The following is a 15,456-nucleotide window of genomic DNA, read 5'->3' as shown; positions in this document are numbered from 1 at the left end:
ATTCTCAACCAAAAACCACTACAAAAAAGCTAATGAGAACTTGTAATGAATGGACAGACCAATCCAGTAAGGCCTAATTAGCATAATAAGAACCCACTAACCTACAGTTCTCAACCTGTGGATTGCAACCCCTTTGGGGGTCGCATATCAGATACCCTGTATATCAGACATTTATATTATGATTCATAGCAGTAGCAAAATTACAGTTAAAAAGCAGCAATGAAATAATTTAGTAGTTGGGGGGGGGTTACCACAACATGAAGAACTGTATTAAAGGGTCATAGCATTAGGAAGGTTGGGAACCACTGCTTTAAACACTTGAGAGTTTCAAAAGTATGTGCTCACCTCTGAGGAGGATATGAAGTCAGTAGAGTTCAGCAGACCTGAGACTGCTTTGTGGTTGAGATGAAAAAGCAGCAGTACCCAAATGTTGGTGGACTATGACAGAAGACGCTACACATACCTGCACAGACTCCCAGCCCAAGCCTCGGGGCTGCACCAGCAGCTACCCTTGAGGCCAATCCCCCACTAGTGGGCCACTCTGAGTGACCTATCAAAATCAGTGTTCAAATTAAAAATAAAGTCAGCTAGTTTTTCTTTTTTCCTTTTTTTTAACACTTGAGTTTGTGGCTTGAAATTCAAAAAGGATGAAAATTAAAAACCAGTGTCCTTATACATATTCAAGAGGAAAAAGAGGTACAAAGAACACCACTCTCTAACACCTCGTTTCCTAGGTAACCAGCCAATAATGACAGTCACTTCATCACAGCCAAGCTATCACCTAAACTTTCCTGAGTGTCAGATGAAGTTTACAATTTCAAAATATGCTGGGCAGTAGTGGAGCACACCTTTAACCCCAGCACTCGGGAGGCAAGGGTAGATGGATCACTGAGTATGAGGCCAGTCTGGTCTACAGAGTGAGTTCCAGGACAGCCAGAGCTACACAGAGAGATCCCGTCTCAAAAAACAAAAAAAAAAAAAGAAAAGAAAAATCAAAATACTTGTAACTTCCACACCACTCAATCTTGCTTCTTCCTTCTGTTATTTCTAATACTGTTTCTATCTTATATACATGTAGGCTTGTTACAAGAAAACTTACAGAATGTCCATTCTGTATGAGACTGCCAGACACCAAGTAGGTAACATGCAGCTGAGCTCCCGAATTTTCCTTCCGTTTCCTTTCAACATATTCATACAGCATCCTGTTCCAAACAAGACAGAAATGATTCATTAGTATGCATCTTCGCCTCATCAACTCTTAACTCATGACTTAAAGTTACATATATGAAACCTGACAGTTCTCCAAATAGCAATTTTTTACTTACGGAACTGGCAGATTTGTGAAAAACAACGGACGGACTTTAGATGGAGCATGGAACTAGAGCCAACTTGTTTGAATTGGCTCAGTGACCCAGGAAGTAACTGAGATAAATCTAGAAATATGCCAAGAGGAACAGAACCCACTGCCAAACAGTGGCAGTGATTAAGTAGCAGATACACAGGGAGTCACTATGTAGCTGTGAGATCCACAATCAAGTTTTCGAGCCTTCATATCCTGAGGCATAAAAGAGAAATGCCATTGCTACACGAGTAATTCTTATCATCTGAATCCACACACTGTGTACAAACTCTGCTCTAAAAAAAGCTGCGCGTCTATATGTGCTTTGGGGGACAGAGAAGATTTGGGGTTCTTAGTAATTCTAAGAGATCACCATGTTGAACATTTCAAGCTATAATATACATGAGGGCAAATATATAATCCACCTCTGACACTACTGAATTACTTAGAATCAGATGTTTTGTGACTGTAAAATGTTCATTAACATGACACAGGCACTGCTCATCAAAATCCCAACAAAATTATTCACAGACCTCGAAAGAACAATACTCAACTTCATATGGAAAAGCAAAAAACCCAGGATAGCCAAAACAATCCTGGGCAATAAAAGAACTTCTGGAGGCATCACAATCCCTGACTTCAAACTCTACTATAGAGCTACAGTACTGAAAACAGCCTGGTATTGGCATAAGAACAGGCAGGAGAACCAATGGAACCAAATAGAAGACCCGGAAATCAATCCACACTCCTTCGAACACCTGATTTTTGACAAAGAAGCAAAAATATCAAATGAAAAAAAAAATAGAGCATATTTAACAAACGGTGCTGGCATAACTAGATATCAACATGTAGAAGAATGAAAATAGATCCATATCTATTGCCATGCACAAAACTCAAGTGCAAATGGATCAAAGACCTCAACATAAAGCCAGCTACCCTGAACCTTATAGAAGAGAAAGTGGATAGAACACCTGAATGCATTGGCACAGGGAACCACTTCCTAAATATAACCCCAGCAGCAGAGACACTAACAAAAACAATTAATAAATGAGACCTCCTGAAACTGAAAAGATTCTGTAAAGCAAAGGACAAAGTCAACAAGACAAAATGACAGCCTACAGAATGGGAAAAGATCTTCACTAACTCAACATTGGTCAGAGGTCTGATCTCCAAAATATACAAAGAAATCAAGAAATTGGACACCAAAAGATCATATAATCCAATAAAAAAAAAATGGAGTACAGACCTAAACAGAGAACTCTCAACAGAGGAATCAAAAATGGCTGAAAGACACTTAAGGAAATGTTCAACATCCTTAGTCATCTGAGAAACGCACATCAAAACAACTCTGAGATTCCATCTTACACCTGTAAGAATGGCCAATGGTGTGGGAGAATTGTCTGTATTCTGTCAATCATGTTTTAAATAAATGCTGATTGGCCAGGCAGGAGGTGTAGGCGGGAAAACCAGACAAGAAGTGGAAATGATGCAAGGAGAGCAGGAGAATTCTGGGGAGGAGGAAGTTGATTCCTCCCATTCCTGCCCAGACCACTGAAGAAGCGACATGTGAGCTGACAGCTGAAAAACGTACCAAGCCATATAGCTAACATAGATCAGAATAATGGGTTAATATAAACTACAAGAGTTAACAAGAAGCCTGAGTTAATGGGCCAATCAGTTTTATAATCTTATGGAGTCCTGTGTGTGATTTTCTTTGGGGCTTGCTGGCTGTGGGGTGCCGGGCGGGACAGAAACCCCAACAAGCCGGCCCCACATGTTACAGGCCAAGATCAAAAACACTGATGACAACTTATGCTGGAGAGGTTGTGGAGAAAAGGGAACACTTCGGCATTGCTGGTGGGAATGCAAGCTGGTACAACCCCTTTGGATGTCAGTGTGGCGATTTCTCAGAAAATTAGGAAACAACCTCCCTCAAAACCCAGTAACACCACTTTTGGGTATACACCTAAAGGATGCCCAATTGTGCCACAAAGACATGTGCTCAACTATGTTCATAGCAGCTTTTTTTGTCATAGCCAGAACCTGGAAACAACCTAAATACACCTCGACCAAAGAATGGATAAGGAAAATGTGGTACATTTACACAATGGAGTACCACACAGCATAAAAAAAAATAACGACATCTTGAATTTTGCAGGAAAATGAATGGAGCTAGAAAACATCATTTTGAGTGAAGTAACCCAGACATAGAAAGACAATTATCACTCATAAATGGTTCTTAAACATAAAGCAAAGAAAACCAGCCCACAAATCACAATCCCAGAGAACCTAGACAACAATGAGGACACTAAGAGAGACTTACATAGATCTAATCTACATGGGAAGTAGAAAAAGACAAGATCTCCTGAGTAAATTGGGAGCATGGGGACCTTGAGGGAAGGTTGAAGGGGGAGGGGACATGCAGGGAGGGGAGCAGAGAAAAATGTAGAGCTCAATAAATATCAATAAAAAAAATGACACAGACACACATTAAATGCAGAAACGTTGCTTAGAGAAAAATCTTTACTCACTTTTATTCCAACCACCCAAAAATCCTCCCCACAATACCTAGTCTAACGATAAGGAGATGCACATCATTTGTCTTTATTTCAAGAAATATTTAGCGAGCTTCTACAACACGTCACACTTTAGTCGACAACAGCCAGAGGCTCAGAAGTTCTGAGAGCTCTGAACCCTACAGGGAGGGGGACGGGAAGGCAGGTGGAGCTCTGTGAGTTTAAGGCCAGCCTGGTCTACATAGTGAACTCCAGGTCACCCAGAGCTGCACGGTAAGATGTGGTCTTGAGGGCGGGAGAGTCACAGAAAACCTCAACCTCACAGGTGACGGCTCTCTTCCTGCACCTGCCCCAGGTGATTCCCAGTTCCTGTGCCTTCCATTCCTTACTGCCGATGCTGTCTTCAACTATCTTCTTTATTTTAGTATGACCAGCCACCCATTAGCCTGCATCTACGGTTTCCTGAGACATGGAATATGGTTGGTCTCCCCACAGTATTCTCCATTTCTCAAATGGTTAACCCATCCTTCCTCTTGGGATTTAGACAGCATTCTGTTCCTTTGCAGAACAAAACATTCTAACATTGATTTCAAAGTCGCCTTTTTCCTTTTGGTCTCAAGTCAGATCTGTTTTAATAACAACAAAAACAACAACAAAATGTAGCAGAAGGCAAAAAGGGTCATCCTAAGCACTCCTTTAACTTGCACTTAAATATTCTAGTATCTTTCTAAACTATTTATTAAGCAATAGCTCATGAGTGGAGACAAGAAGATCACCTGTTCTCTTTCTGCTGCCTGCTCCCTAGATTTGAACGTGGTCATCACGCTCAACAGCAAACACCTTTGCCCACGTGCACCATCTCATTGGCTCTCGTCTCACCCTATACTATCAGACAGCTAATGTCAAACACATGTTGACCTCTGTTATAGCTTCAGTTGTCAACTCAGCACACTCAGGAACATGTGACCCAAACTGAGAACCTGCTTCCATTGGATGGCCTGCGGGCATGTTTGGGGGGTGTTTACTGAACTGGTAACTGATGTAGGAGGGCCCAGCACACAGTGGGCAGATGGTCCTGAGGTGTATAAGCAGCTGAACAAGCCCAAAGAGAGCAAGCCGGCGAGCCGAGCCTCTTCATGTTTCTGTTTCAGTCCCTGCCCTGTAAGACAAACCCTCTCCTCCCCACGTTGGTTTTAGTCAGTGTTTTATCACAGTAACAGAATCATTATGAAAATGTGGGTCAAAGTCAGGCCTAACGAACACATGTAAAAACATGAACATCTAATGCAGCAGATGCAGGAATCTGAGCTATAAACAGGAATGGTTGCCCCATTTGATAAAACTGTCGCTGTGATAAAAGATCATGCATTGGAAGAACAACTGCTGAAGTCAAGAGTTTCTTCAGGGGTACAGTTCCAGAGATGTAAGAGTTTGTCAGGACAAGCAAGGGAGGCTCAACAGGAAGCCAAGAGCTCCTATCTTCAACGCAAACATAAACACAAAACAGAGAGTGAACATGACGTGGGACAGGACTAGAAACATGCACAGCTTGCCTCCAGTGAGGTGCTTACTCCAGCAAGGCTGTACCTAAACCTCTCCAAACAGTGCCACTCAAATATATGAGCATATGGAGGATCGTTCTCATTCAAATCAATACACGGAGTGCTGTTAACCAGAGGCCAAAGAAATCCAGCAAAATTATCACATTTGTACACAAGTCCGGTGAACTAAAAGAGGAAAAACAGAGCTGGGGAAATGGCCGAGCCAAGCGCTTGCCATGCAAGCTTGAGGATCTGAGTTCAAATCCCCAAATCCACGCGAAGCTGGATAAGGTAGCGCAGCTCTCCTGTGGTCAAAGGGAGGCCGACAGAAGGAGCCTCAGAAGTTTGCAGGCCAACCAGTCTGGTGTATGCAGAAGAGAGCGAGAAGCTGGAAAGGAAGGAACGGAGCCCAAGATCATCCTGACCTTCCCATGTGCTCCATGGCCACTGGGCATCCATGTTCTCGTTCTCTCTCTCTCTCTCTCTCTCTCTCTCTCTCTCTCTCTCTCTCTCTCTCACACACACACACACACACACACACACACATACAGAACAAAGACAAAAGTGAAAAATTATATTTTCTATTAGCCCTGGGGTGGGGGGAGGAGCTGGTTCTAACCTAAGAGTTCTAAGAGCATTAAAAACAAAGTGAAAGAAAACTCCAACATCATTAAAGTTAGCAGTAAATTGGACTTACTGTTTTGCCTGGTTAACATGAACTCCTAGCGTATAGCTTAGCCATTTGTAGGTGACCTGAAAAAGAAAGAACAGCTTTTAAGGCTTTATTAGACGATTCCAGAGTACAGATAAACGCCAAGAGTCTGCTCCTAAAGATTCTTATTCTAGGATGATTATGTCCTGTAAACTACAATAGATATCGGTTAGAAAAACCATCTATGTGACAAGCAAGACTAAGATACTTATTTTACAAACATTAAGATGTTTCAGATTGATCGGTACCAAACTGTGCCCCCTGGGCTCATGAGGGCACAAAGACCTTAATCTTTCTTGATCTTTACACCAGCCCAGAGAGGCGGGTCCTGTTGCTTTCAGTATTTAAATATACCGGAAGAGAAAACGCTTTCCGGAGGATAAACCACCAGGAGTCAGTAGCCCAGAAAGAGGTCGTGTTTCCTGCACCGCACACTCGGGGCTGGAGGGATCCAGCACCCGACAGGGCATCGGGGAGGAGGCCTCACGAGCCCTGCCAGCTTCCCGGGCTCCGCGCCCAGCGCCCACTCGCCCGCCCGGGGCCCGCGGACTTCGGAGCCCGCGAGAGGCTCTGCCGTCGAGACTGTCTCCCCCACGGCAGCGTCGCGGTGACCCGTGCCCACTCGACCGGTCCCACGAAGCCACAAGCACCCGGTTGAGACCCCCCACGCCCTGGCAGGCCCAGGACCCCTCGTATCTGCCTCCCCGGGTCCCAGCTCCTCACGATCTTGTTCTGGTCCGTGACAAACTCGTCTATGTTTTCCAGATACAGCTGCTCCGCCATGGTGGTGCAGCTCCGAGCCTTTTGCTCAGCCACAGCCACAGCTCCCGCCGGCGGGAAACGGATTCGTTCACTCCCAGGTCGCGGGTCGTCTCCTACGGCAACGAGGCGACGCGCTACGGCAGCGGACGAGGGACAAACCACTGAGAGGCAGCCCGGGCCTGAAGTAGAGGAAACTGGATCTAGACCGGAAGTGAAGGGTGCGAGCTTGGTTGTCTGAGTGCACCTGGGAGCTTTCCAATCTCTCTTTTGTCATTTGTATGCTGACTCAGGACCATATATTTCACCGCTTTGAGCAAGGTTTTTTCCGCTTGGGAAGTGAGAAGAATACCTCTTTCTGTCTAGCAGTGGAACTCAATGGTCGCTCGCTCACTTTCCCGATTGGGTTTCATTCCTAATGCCTAGGGGTGGTGGTGTGAATTAAACTCTTGCAAAGAAGCCACGTCTGCGGAGACTGCTGTACTGATTAGCATTTCACTGCTGTGGAGAGATTGGAATGTAAATGGATATTCTGTTCTAAGTGCTTCTCCAGCACTGGGACACAGCAGTGGGCAATGGAGGCAGAGTCCGATAGAGGACTGTTAAAATCCTTCCCAGCTAAGAGAGCGAGCGGTGAAGGTTTTTCCAGAGGGGGATGCCTCAGATTGTTCTAATTATGAAACGCTGGGAGAAGAAGCCAATAGAGAAAAATGACTTGGGAGGAACCGGATCCTGCTGTGCCTATTAAGCTGTGTAGTGGGGCTCACGAACTTTATTCCCTGGAAAGCTGAGGGAAACATCCTTAGATTGGAGAATTTCTACCAAAGCTTTTGCCAGCAGTACACACAAAATCCTTAATAATAGCCTACAGCCACCGTAGTTCAATCCTGTAGCATAGTGAATAAGAAAGAGGCAGTTTTCAAACTGTGCCTGCCTCAGTCACACTAATAATAGCTGGCAACTACGTTATTACATAACAAATATTTTGAGCGAGTGCTTTTAAAATGATATTTCATTTAGCTTCATAGAAACCCAGCAACTGGACTGTGTGGGTTTCATAGAGAACCATAGTTAGCAAATGCCAGTTAATAAACCTAGGACCATGTCAAGGAGATTAGAACTTTGTCCACAAATTTACTGAAATGTGAGGGTCAAAAGTAAACCAGAGAAGTGTATCCCTTGGGATTTTCCCTCCCACAAACGAAAGATGAAGAAAGCCTTTAGTTCATGTATGAACAATTACTGTTTATTGAGTACCTAGAGTGTGGTGGGCACCCTAGTCGTGACCCTAATTCTCAAGTAGCCTTGTTAAATTTTAGCATCCCTTCACATATATACATACAAAAGATGAGATCATGTTTAAATCAGCTTTGTGTTGTTAATGAAAAGAGTGACTATGAGGTGCCTATATGGACTTTGAGACAGGGTTTGCTTAAACAAAAACAATTTTAAATATGTTCTTGGGACCAGTACAGTGCAAGCCTGATGATCTGAGATCAGTCCTGGGAAGCCGTGTGGAGATGGAGGAGGGAACTGGCTCCACAGAGACATCCTCTGATCTCCACACACCGTGGTACATGCAAGCCCCCACACGTGCACACAATAATTAATAAATACAAATTTAAAATTACTGTCTTCATAATGTCATAACACTGGCATGTGATAGACCCTCAAAAATAGATAATAATAAATGTGTTTTGATTTAAGCTTAGTTACAATGAAGGCAATGAGATCTAAGAGGAAAATACTTTGAGAAAGGAGAGCTGAGGTGCGTGTACTATGACTTAGCATTCATTGAATGGGCAGGCGCCATGATAGACTTTGTACTTAAATCTTCTCAAGTAATCTCTTCGATAATCTAGGATGTAAATGTTACCTGTATACTTATTGTATAGATGTCACACAACTTAAGTCTTTATCTCAGTTTTATAGAAACTGTTTACAGTTAAGATTCCACACCATAGAGGTTTATGTGACGGAGCTGCGTTTCTATCCCAGGTTTCCCTAAAGCCCACCTTCCAGTACTGTGCTCGCTTTAATGGTAGCATCGAGCTGTCTTTTGTTCTCCTCCTTGCTTTTTGTTTTTATTGTTTTCTTATAACTGAGTTTTTACAGATCTATATAATTTTTATAATCAGAGAAAATGTGGTGGGGGATAGCAAAGCACACTTAACAATGTAAAATCAATTCATTGTCTTCTTCCGGATATCTGAAGTGTTTCTTGTACTTGAGACACAAAATGCAGATCTTCAAAAACACTTTCTAGGCATTTAAAAATAAACAGAGCTCTTACTCCCTCTGTCTTAAGGATGAAGCTTAATAGCAGTGTGTCGTGCTGGGAGTACCTTTCATTAGCCTAAGAACCAAGGCTGGCCAGACAAAACTTAGGATGTCAGTGCCAGGCAAGACCAGCAGTGGGAGCCAGAGGGTCAAGACTCGGCCTAAGGTTGACAGCAGCTGTAGAAGGCTGACCGTCCTTTCCCTTCCTTCTCATCCCCAGGATGATTGACAGCAGTGAGTACTGTGACTCTGTCAGGGTCCTGAGTGGGAACACAGACAGTCCAGCGGGGTGAGAGCATTCCCCTACGTGCAGTCAGGATCCCAAGACCCAGTTATGAGGCAGGGGGCAGCCCTTGGATAGGAAGGGGAGGTATGGAGGAGTAGACTCAGGAACCCCACACTGAATTCCGGAACTGCCACAGGTCTGGAGATAGCAGGGTGACAAACCAAAATCAATAAGTTCAAGATTAATAACCATGATTCAAGGTCTACATAATTTACTCAACGGGCATTCCAGAGAGCCAAGGACACAGACCTTATTGGTATGAAAATGTCAGGTAGATATCAATGCATTAAACACCTGTTGCTTGCATGCCAGGCCTTATTTGGCTAGTAGGGACACAATGTGATCTCCATTTTACAGAACTGACAGTATGGGCTACAACTAGATGCATTGTTAAAGCATACCACGTTACCATGGGAACCCAAAGTAGGTGACTATACAAGCTTAAAAACAAGAAATGAGGAGACAACTTTGAACATGAGTATCTGAGGCTAGACACCATGTCTTTTCATTGTAGGCAAAATATGTAAGAAATAAACTAATAATGTTGCCTTTATTATGCCTCTCAATATATAACAAGTCCATATTTCCTCTTTTCAAAACGAGTCTTCCAGGGACTGAAGAGTTAGGAGTACTGTCTGCTTCCCCAGAGGACCTGAGTTGGATTCTCAGCACCCATATGGCAGTTGACAACTGCCTATGATTCCAGGTCCAGGTAACCTGACGCCCTCTTCTGGCCTCTGTGAGCACTGCATACAAGCAATGCATAGACATACGTGCAGACAAAGCACCCATACATACAAAATAAAATTAAAAAGTAACATCTTGTATAAGGACTGTTATGGCATGTAAAATCACCAAGGCCAGAACACATCAACTTCTGGACAGTGAGATAAAGCCCAGCTACTTGTTCTAATACACTGCAGTAGTGTATCAGTGTAAAAATCTCTCTGTTAACAGAAACAAATGTGTGAACCAAGAGGACACACGGGCGCTGATTCTTTCATAGCTGCACCACCCATTCTGCCTCTGATTCCATTCACCCTCTGCTTCTTCCTTAGTTCAGTCTCTAGAAGTCCATGTGTCTGTTTTAAAAAATACTTTATTGTATCCCTTTTCTTATTATCTGTTTTGAGACAGTGTCTCATTACATAGTCTTAGCTAGACCAGACCTCTCTCTGTAGACCAGGATGCCCTTGAACTCAAGGGCAGGGATTAAAGGTGTGTGTCCCTAGACACACAGAGGCCAGAAGAGGGCACTGAATCCCTTGAAGCTGGAGTTGTCAGCAATGAGTTCTCAGAACTCTGAGCCATCTCTCCGACCCCTCACATATCTATTTTGAATAACTTAGACGCTTATGAAGAAAAAAAGGTCAGTGATTCCCATCCCTGTCTTGCATTTGCTTTGAATATTGTTTTTCCCTTGCTCTTGCTCTGGGGGGTTTGGAAGGTGCTTTGGAAAAGATCACATTAGAGAGAAAATGAGCAGGAATCCCCGTTTGAAAGATGCCCCGTAGGCTGCTGACTATGCTTGTCCTTAGATACAGGCTTCATTAGTAACCTGACAGTTATACAGGGTAATGGGGAATGAGGGTGGGTTAGGTCATCAATGGAGCTGAAGACCGAACCTCAGGCACAGCTTCAGTTAAGAAACAATGAGGAAGAAGCCAAAAGGGGAAACTGAAAAGGAGAAGGAGTTCCAGGAAGCTCCCAAGGAAGCAAAAGAAGTAAGTTTGAGTCACCAAAAGTTCTGGTGCCCCTCCTCATGTCACCAGGAGGCTCTGCACCGAGTTTGGTGCTTAGACGTCCTCTGAGGACACCAATCAGGGAGTGGGGGCGCCACAACTAGGGTCCTGTGAGGTGAGACAATGAGAAGAGGTGGGAAGACCTGAAGACAGGGTGGAGACAGTCCTGGCCAGTTAGCCAGCAGAAGTGAAGAGCTGGGTGGGGCCGTGGAGAGTCATGTGGTTCCTAACTTCTGCTCCTCCCCCAGAGGAGATGAAGCTGGCATCTGTATTAGAAACAGTCTAGTAAGCATTCTGGGGGCGCCTCCATGTGAGGTTGGGGTGCCCAACTGTTTGACATCGTGATACATTTTCACCTACAAAGTCCGTGCTTGAGAACCTGCATGATCTAGTTGTCATGCACGTGTGCATGCACACACACACACACACACACACACACACACACGCCAAAACAAAAAACAAAGCCCTCAAACTACTTTAAGTAAGTTCATGATTTCATATCGTGCTGGGTCACCTTCATGCCTACCCTTGCTTACATGTCCGATGGAGGGAGTTTAATCAGATACTCTAGCTGCAGGAACAAAAGGCCCGAACGTGCACGAGGGTGGCATGAAGTAGGACTTCAGTTCCCACGGAATGAGACATTCTCAAAACGCCTTTTCATTCCAATCCCCAGCCCCCTACTTGGCCTTGGGTGATGGCATGGGATAGGCCATTAGCAAATATTTATTGACAGATAACCGAAGGGATGGAAGGATGAAATTGAATTGCATATTGTTCTACTCTATAATCCCTTTTGTTGAACTATAGAATATTGTTTGTGGAAGGCGTTGTTTCCTTTTCCTTCCACCACTGAAATTCTTTTATGGGCTGTTATCAGAGTAACCATTATTGATAAGCTAACCGGGGAAATCCAGCTTACTTCAAAGGCCCAGTGATCAGAAACGCAGGGAGAAGGATGGCTGAAAACAACAGTTGGGACTGAGTCCAGGACCCACTCTGGCTTGAGCACTACCAGGCACAGGGCACAGCGCTGCTGGAGACCCCGGAGGATGATTTCACAAGCCCCTCACACACAGCCTTTGTACACTGCAACTTTAAGACGCACACCGTGGAGATGGCTCAAAGGTTAAGAGCATACCCTGCTCTTGCAGAGGACCCAGGTTTATTTCACAGAACCCACACCAGATGGCTCACAACCACCTATGATTCCGGTTCCCGGGGATCCAATGCCCTCTTCTGACCTCTGTATGCCACACATAGATGCAGACATTAATCACGTAATTAATTTTTTAAAAAGATGCATACTTTGGGATGACTAATTGAAAATGTCTTACCTTTCCATAGTTTCTTCTAAGACTGAAGTAAAAAAAAACACAATCAGATGAAAGCCTTCCCTATATTAACCCTCTTGGCTTCCCCTTCCACTGTGCCCCCACCCCACCCCTGCGAGGTCTCCTTGCATCTGCTATGCTTCATCCTCTTTATCATCAATCCTGTTTCTTTCAGGCTGTTTTCTTCTTAAGAGGACAATCTGTGCCCACTGTCCTCTTCTCTAGCTCCATCTCCATCCCCATCTGCCCTGCCCTGTACTGGTTCATCTTTAACACCAGTTTCAGGGCCCCTAACTGGGTCCTAGTAGCTCTCCAGATAAAGTCAATTTCTTAGCAGAGAAGAGAGGGTTCTAGGTTCTCTAGATTCACCCTCTCTCCATCTCCCCAGGAGTGTCAGTTCACGGTTGCTTAGCTCCATTGTACTGGGTACAGCTGCTTGCCTCATGGTGAGCAGGCAGTGGAAAGAGGAAGGGGCTGGAGATACAACACACCCTTAATGAGCACTCTCCCAACAGCCCGTCTTCTGCAATAATACCTCATCCCTAAAGGTCCCACTACCTCTCAATAGCCCATCAAGTCTTGAATTCATGCATAGGGTAAGTCAGTCATGAGGTTAGAACCGTCACAATCCAATCATAAAGTCCCACCTCTGAACATGGCTGCATTGGGGATACCAAGTCTTCAGCACATGAACCTTTGGACACACTTAACATCCAAATCCTTTCATTGGTATTTCACTGATTTTTATTGCCAAGTAGTAGTCCGCTGTCTGAGTATAACATATTTTGTTTTCTTACTCTATAGATGATGGGCTTTGGGGTTGTTTCCAGTTTGGATGCTAAAAATTTGCATACCAGGTTTGGTGTGGTGTTGGTCTCAGATCTGTTGGTTGGATCTTGAGATCTAGTTCTCAAGATTAAATCTTCGTCTCCCACCTCAAGGCCCTTGTTCTGTCTTACCTGTGTTCCACCAACACAAATTGATATTAAATCCTTGAACATTAAGCTGTTCAATTGATTCTCTTTATTCATTTATTTAGTGCAGTGTTGGAGACCAAGCCAGTTGCCTCGTGTGTGGTCCGAGAGGACTCTATCACTGAGCCACACTCTCGATCCTGTATTTTGAGTTATTTATCATGAGTCTTTGCAATGCTGGGCCTTGTTCAGAGGCACACCCTCATCCAAATTCCCTTTTCTGGTGCCTTCTCTGCCTCCCCACTCTCCTGCCACCACTAGTTTAAGGCTCTTTTGTGTTTCCACAATCATTTGAGTTTCTCTCTAGCACAGTACGACATCAGTTTGTTTCTTCTACCTGGAAAGTTCCTTATAAAAAGGTATGCTCTCTACTTTGGTATTGTCACCATTCAGGACCTGCGTGAACTGGTGCTCAGTAAACATCTGCTTAAAAACATACGTGTTCATATAGATGGATACATAATTAGGTCATTTGATAAGTGCTCACTCAATTCCTGACAGTGTCAGTTGCCCACAGAGACCACAGACATACACGTAATAACATGTTCATATAAGGGGGAGTTCTAAGTCCGTGAGGAAACAAGATCTGTTGAGAACAAGACAATAAAGAATGAAGTTACTGAATCTGGAGAGATGGCTCAAGGGTTAACGAAACTTGTTGCTCTTTCAGAGGACTAGGGTTTGGTTCCAAGCATCCACGTGGTGGCTGACAAGCTTTTTAAACTCCAGTTTCAAGGGATCTGATGCCCTCTTCTGGCCTCTGCAGGAACTGCACGCACATGGTGCACAGAAATATATTCAGGCAAATATCCTTGCCCAGAAAGTAAAAGGAAACAATTTTTAGAAAGTTTTTTAAATGGACAAACCCAGGACTTTTCACATGCTAGGCAAGCACTCTACCAACTGAGCTACATCCCCAGCCCTACCCAGACCCTTTGAAAGTGCTCTTCCACACTTCCTGTTTTGGTTTAGTGATTTTTTTTTTACGACTAGAAAATACTTGGCAATGAAGGTTTGATTTCTCTTGTTATACTTAGACTCCTGGAGCCACCATGTTGACAAGCCAATATGCTTGGGAGGATGGGAGACTATATGGAAGACAATCAAAGTGTCCCAGCAACTGCCAATCTCCAAACATGTGAACGAGGGCATGCTAGATCATCCAGTTCCACTCAAATCACCGCTGACCACAGATGCACATTGGAGCTGGCATAGAAAACTGAGCTGGCCAAGACCATAATTGTGGGCTATATAAATCTACAGTCCCATGTAATTGCGGACTGTAGAAAGAACAATTGTTCTTTAAGCTATTAAATTTCAGTAAGTCATTGAGCAGCAAAGGCTGAGACAAATTTAGAAGACAAAACCTTGGCATGAAGCAAGTTGGGTATGAATTGCAGATCTGCCACCTTCTAGGAAAGAGGTCCTCCGTAAGCTGCTTCATCACTTTTAGAGCTTCAGTATCTCCCAGTAAACAACGAGGGGGTGGAAGTGTCCATTCCCCATGGCTGTGGGGACTCAGTGAGATGATGTTGAATATCAGTGTCTCTGAAGCTTCACCCAGGATAAAGGAAGCCATGGTTATCATGGCCTATCACTCAGACGGCTAACTACAAATGAGAAAGCTAAAGTCTAAGGTGTTTGGTGGCTTTCCCCAACGTACACAGCCACAAAGAGATGCACTGGGGATCCATACTCAGGCCTCTTGACCCTTACCGTCATAGGACTCCTGATAGCGAGTGGGGGTTGGGAGTGAGAGGGAGTGACTGGTGGGGTCACGGAGGAACAATTACTCTCCACCTAGTAACAGACTGACTTCTGTCATGACGTCCCCAGGAAGCAAAAGCAGACCCGAGTTGGTTTTCAAATAAAATTTATTTTTGTTATAGTTGTTATTGTGGGTTTGGATTCTCCAATCTTTGTTTCTTAGGCAGGAGTTAATGAGTGATCAAGCTAAACTTTTATAGAAGCAA

General features: G+C 44.1%; 1 protein-coding gene across 3 annotated transcripts in view; it reads right to left on the bottom strand.

Annotated features, from left to right (window-relative positions):
• The window catches only part of Pold3 (DNA polymerase delta 3, accessory subunit), a 62,724-nt gene that overhangs the window by 28,102 nt on the left and 19,166 nt on the right, over positions 1–15,456 (bottom strand). Inside the window, exons 1-3 of one of the 3 annotated variants that reach the window (XM_048435035.3) lie at positions 6,832–6,994; positions 6,094–6,149; positions 1,100–1,202 (exon numbers count right to left, since the gene is read on the bottom strand). In XM_048435035.3, coding sequence (XP_048290992.1) covers positions 1,100–1,202; positions 6,094–6,149; positions 6,832–6,891 — 219 coding nt within the window. In that variant the 5' untranslated portion in view covers positions 6,892–6,994. Of the gene's footprint in view, positions 1–1,099; positions 1,203–6,093; positions 6,150–6,329; positions 6,349–6,831; positions 6,995–15,456 lie in introns of those variants that run through there. The other 2 variants (XM_048435036.3, XM_085682928.2) reach the window with 2 other exon arrangements.

This window comes from Myodes glareolus, chromosome 24 (genome assembly GCF_982192425.1).
Source record: "Myodes glareolus chromosome 24, mMyoGla1.1, whole genome shotgun sequence".
NCBI classification, from domain to species: Eukaryota; Metazoa; Chordata; class Mammalia; order Rodentia; family Cricetidae; genus Myodes; species Myodes glareolus.
The sequence above is the reverse complement of the archived record's forward strand: the minus strand, read 5'-3'. Positions and strand labels throughout refer to the sequence as shown.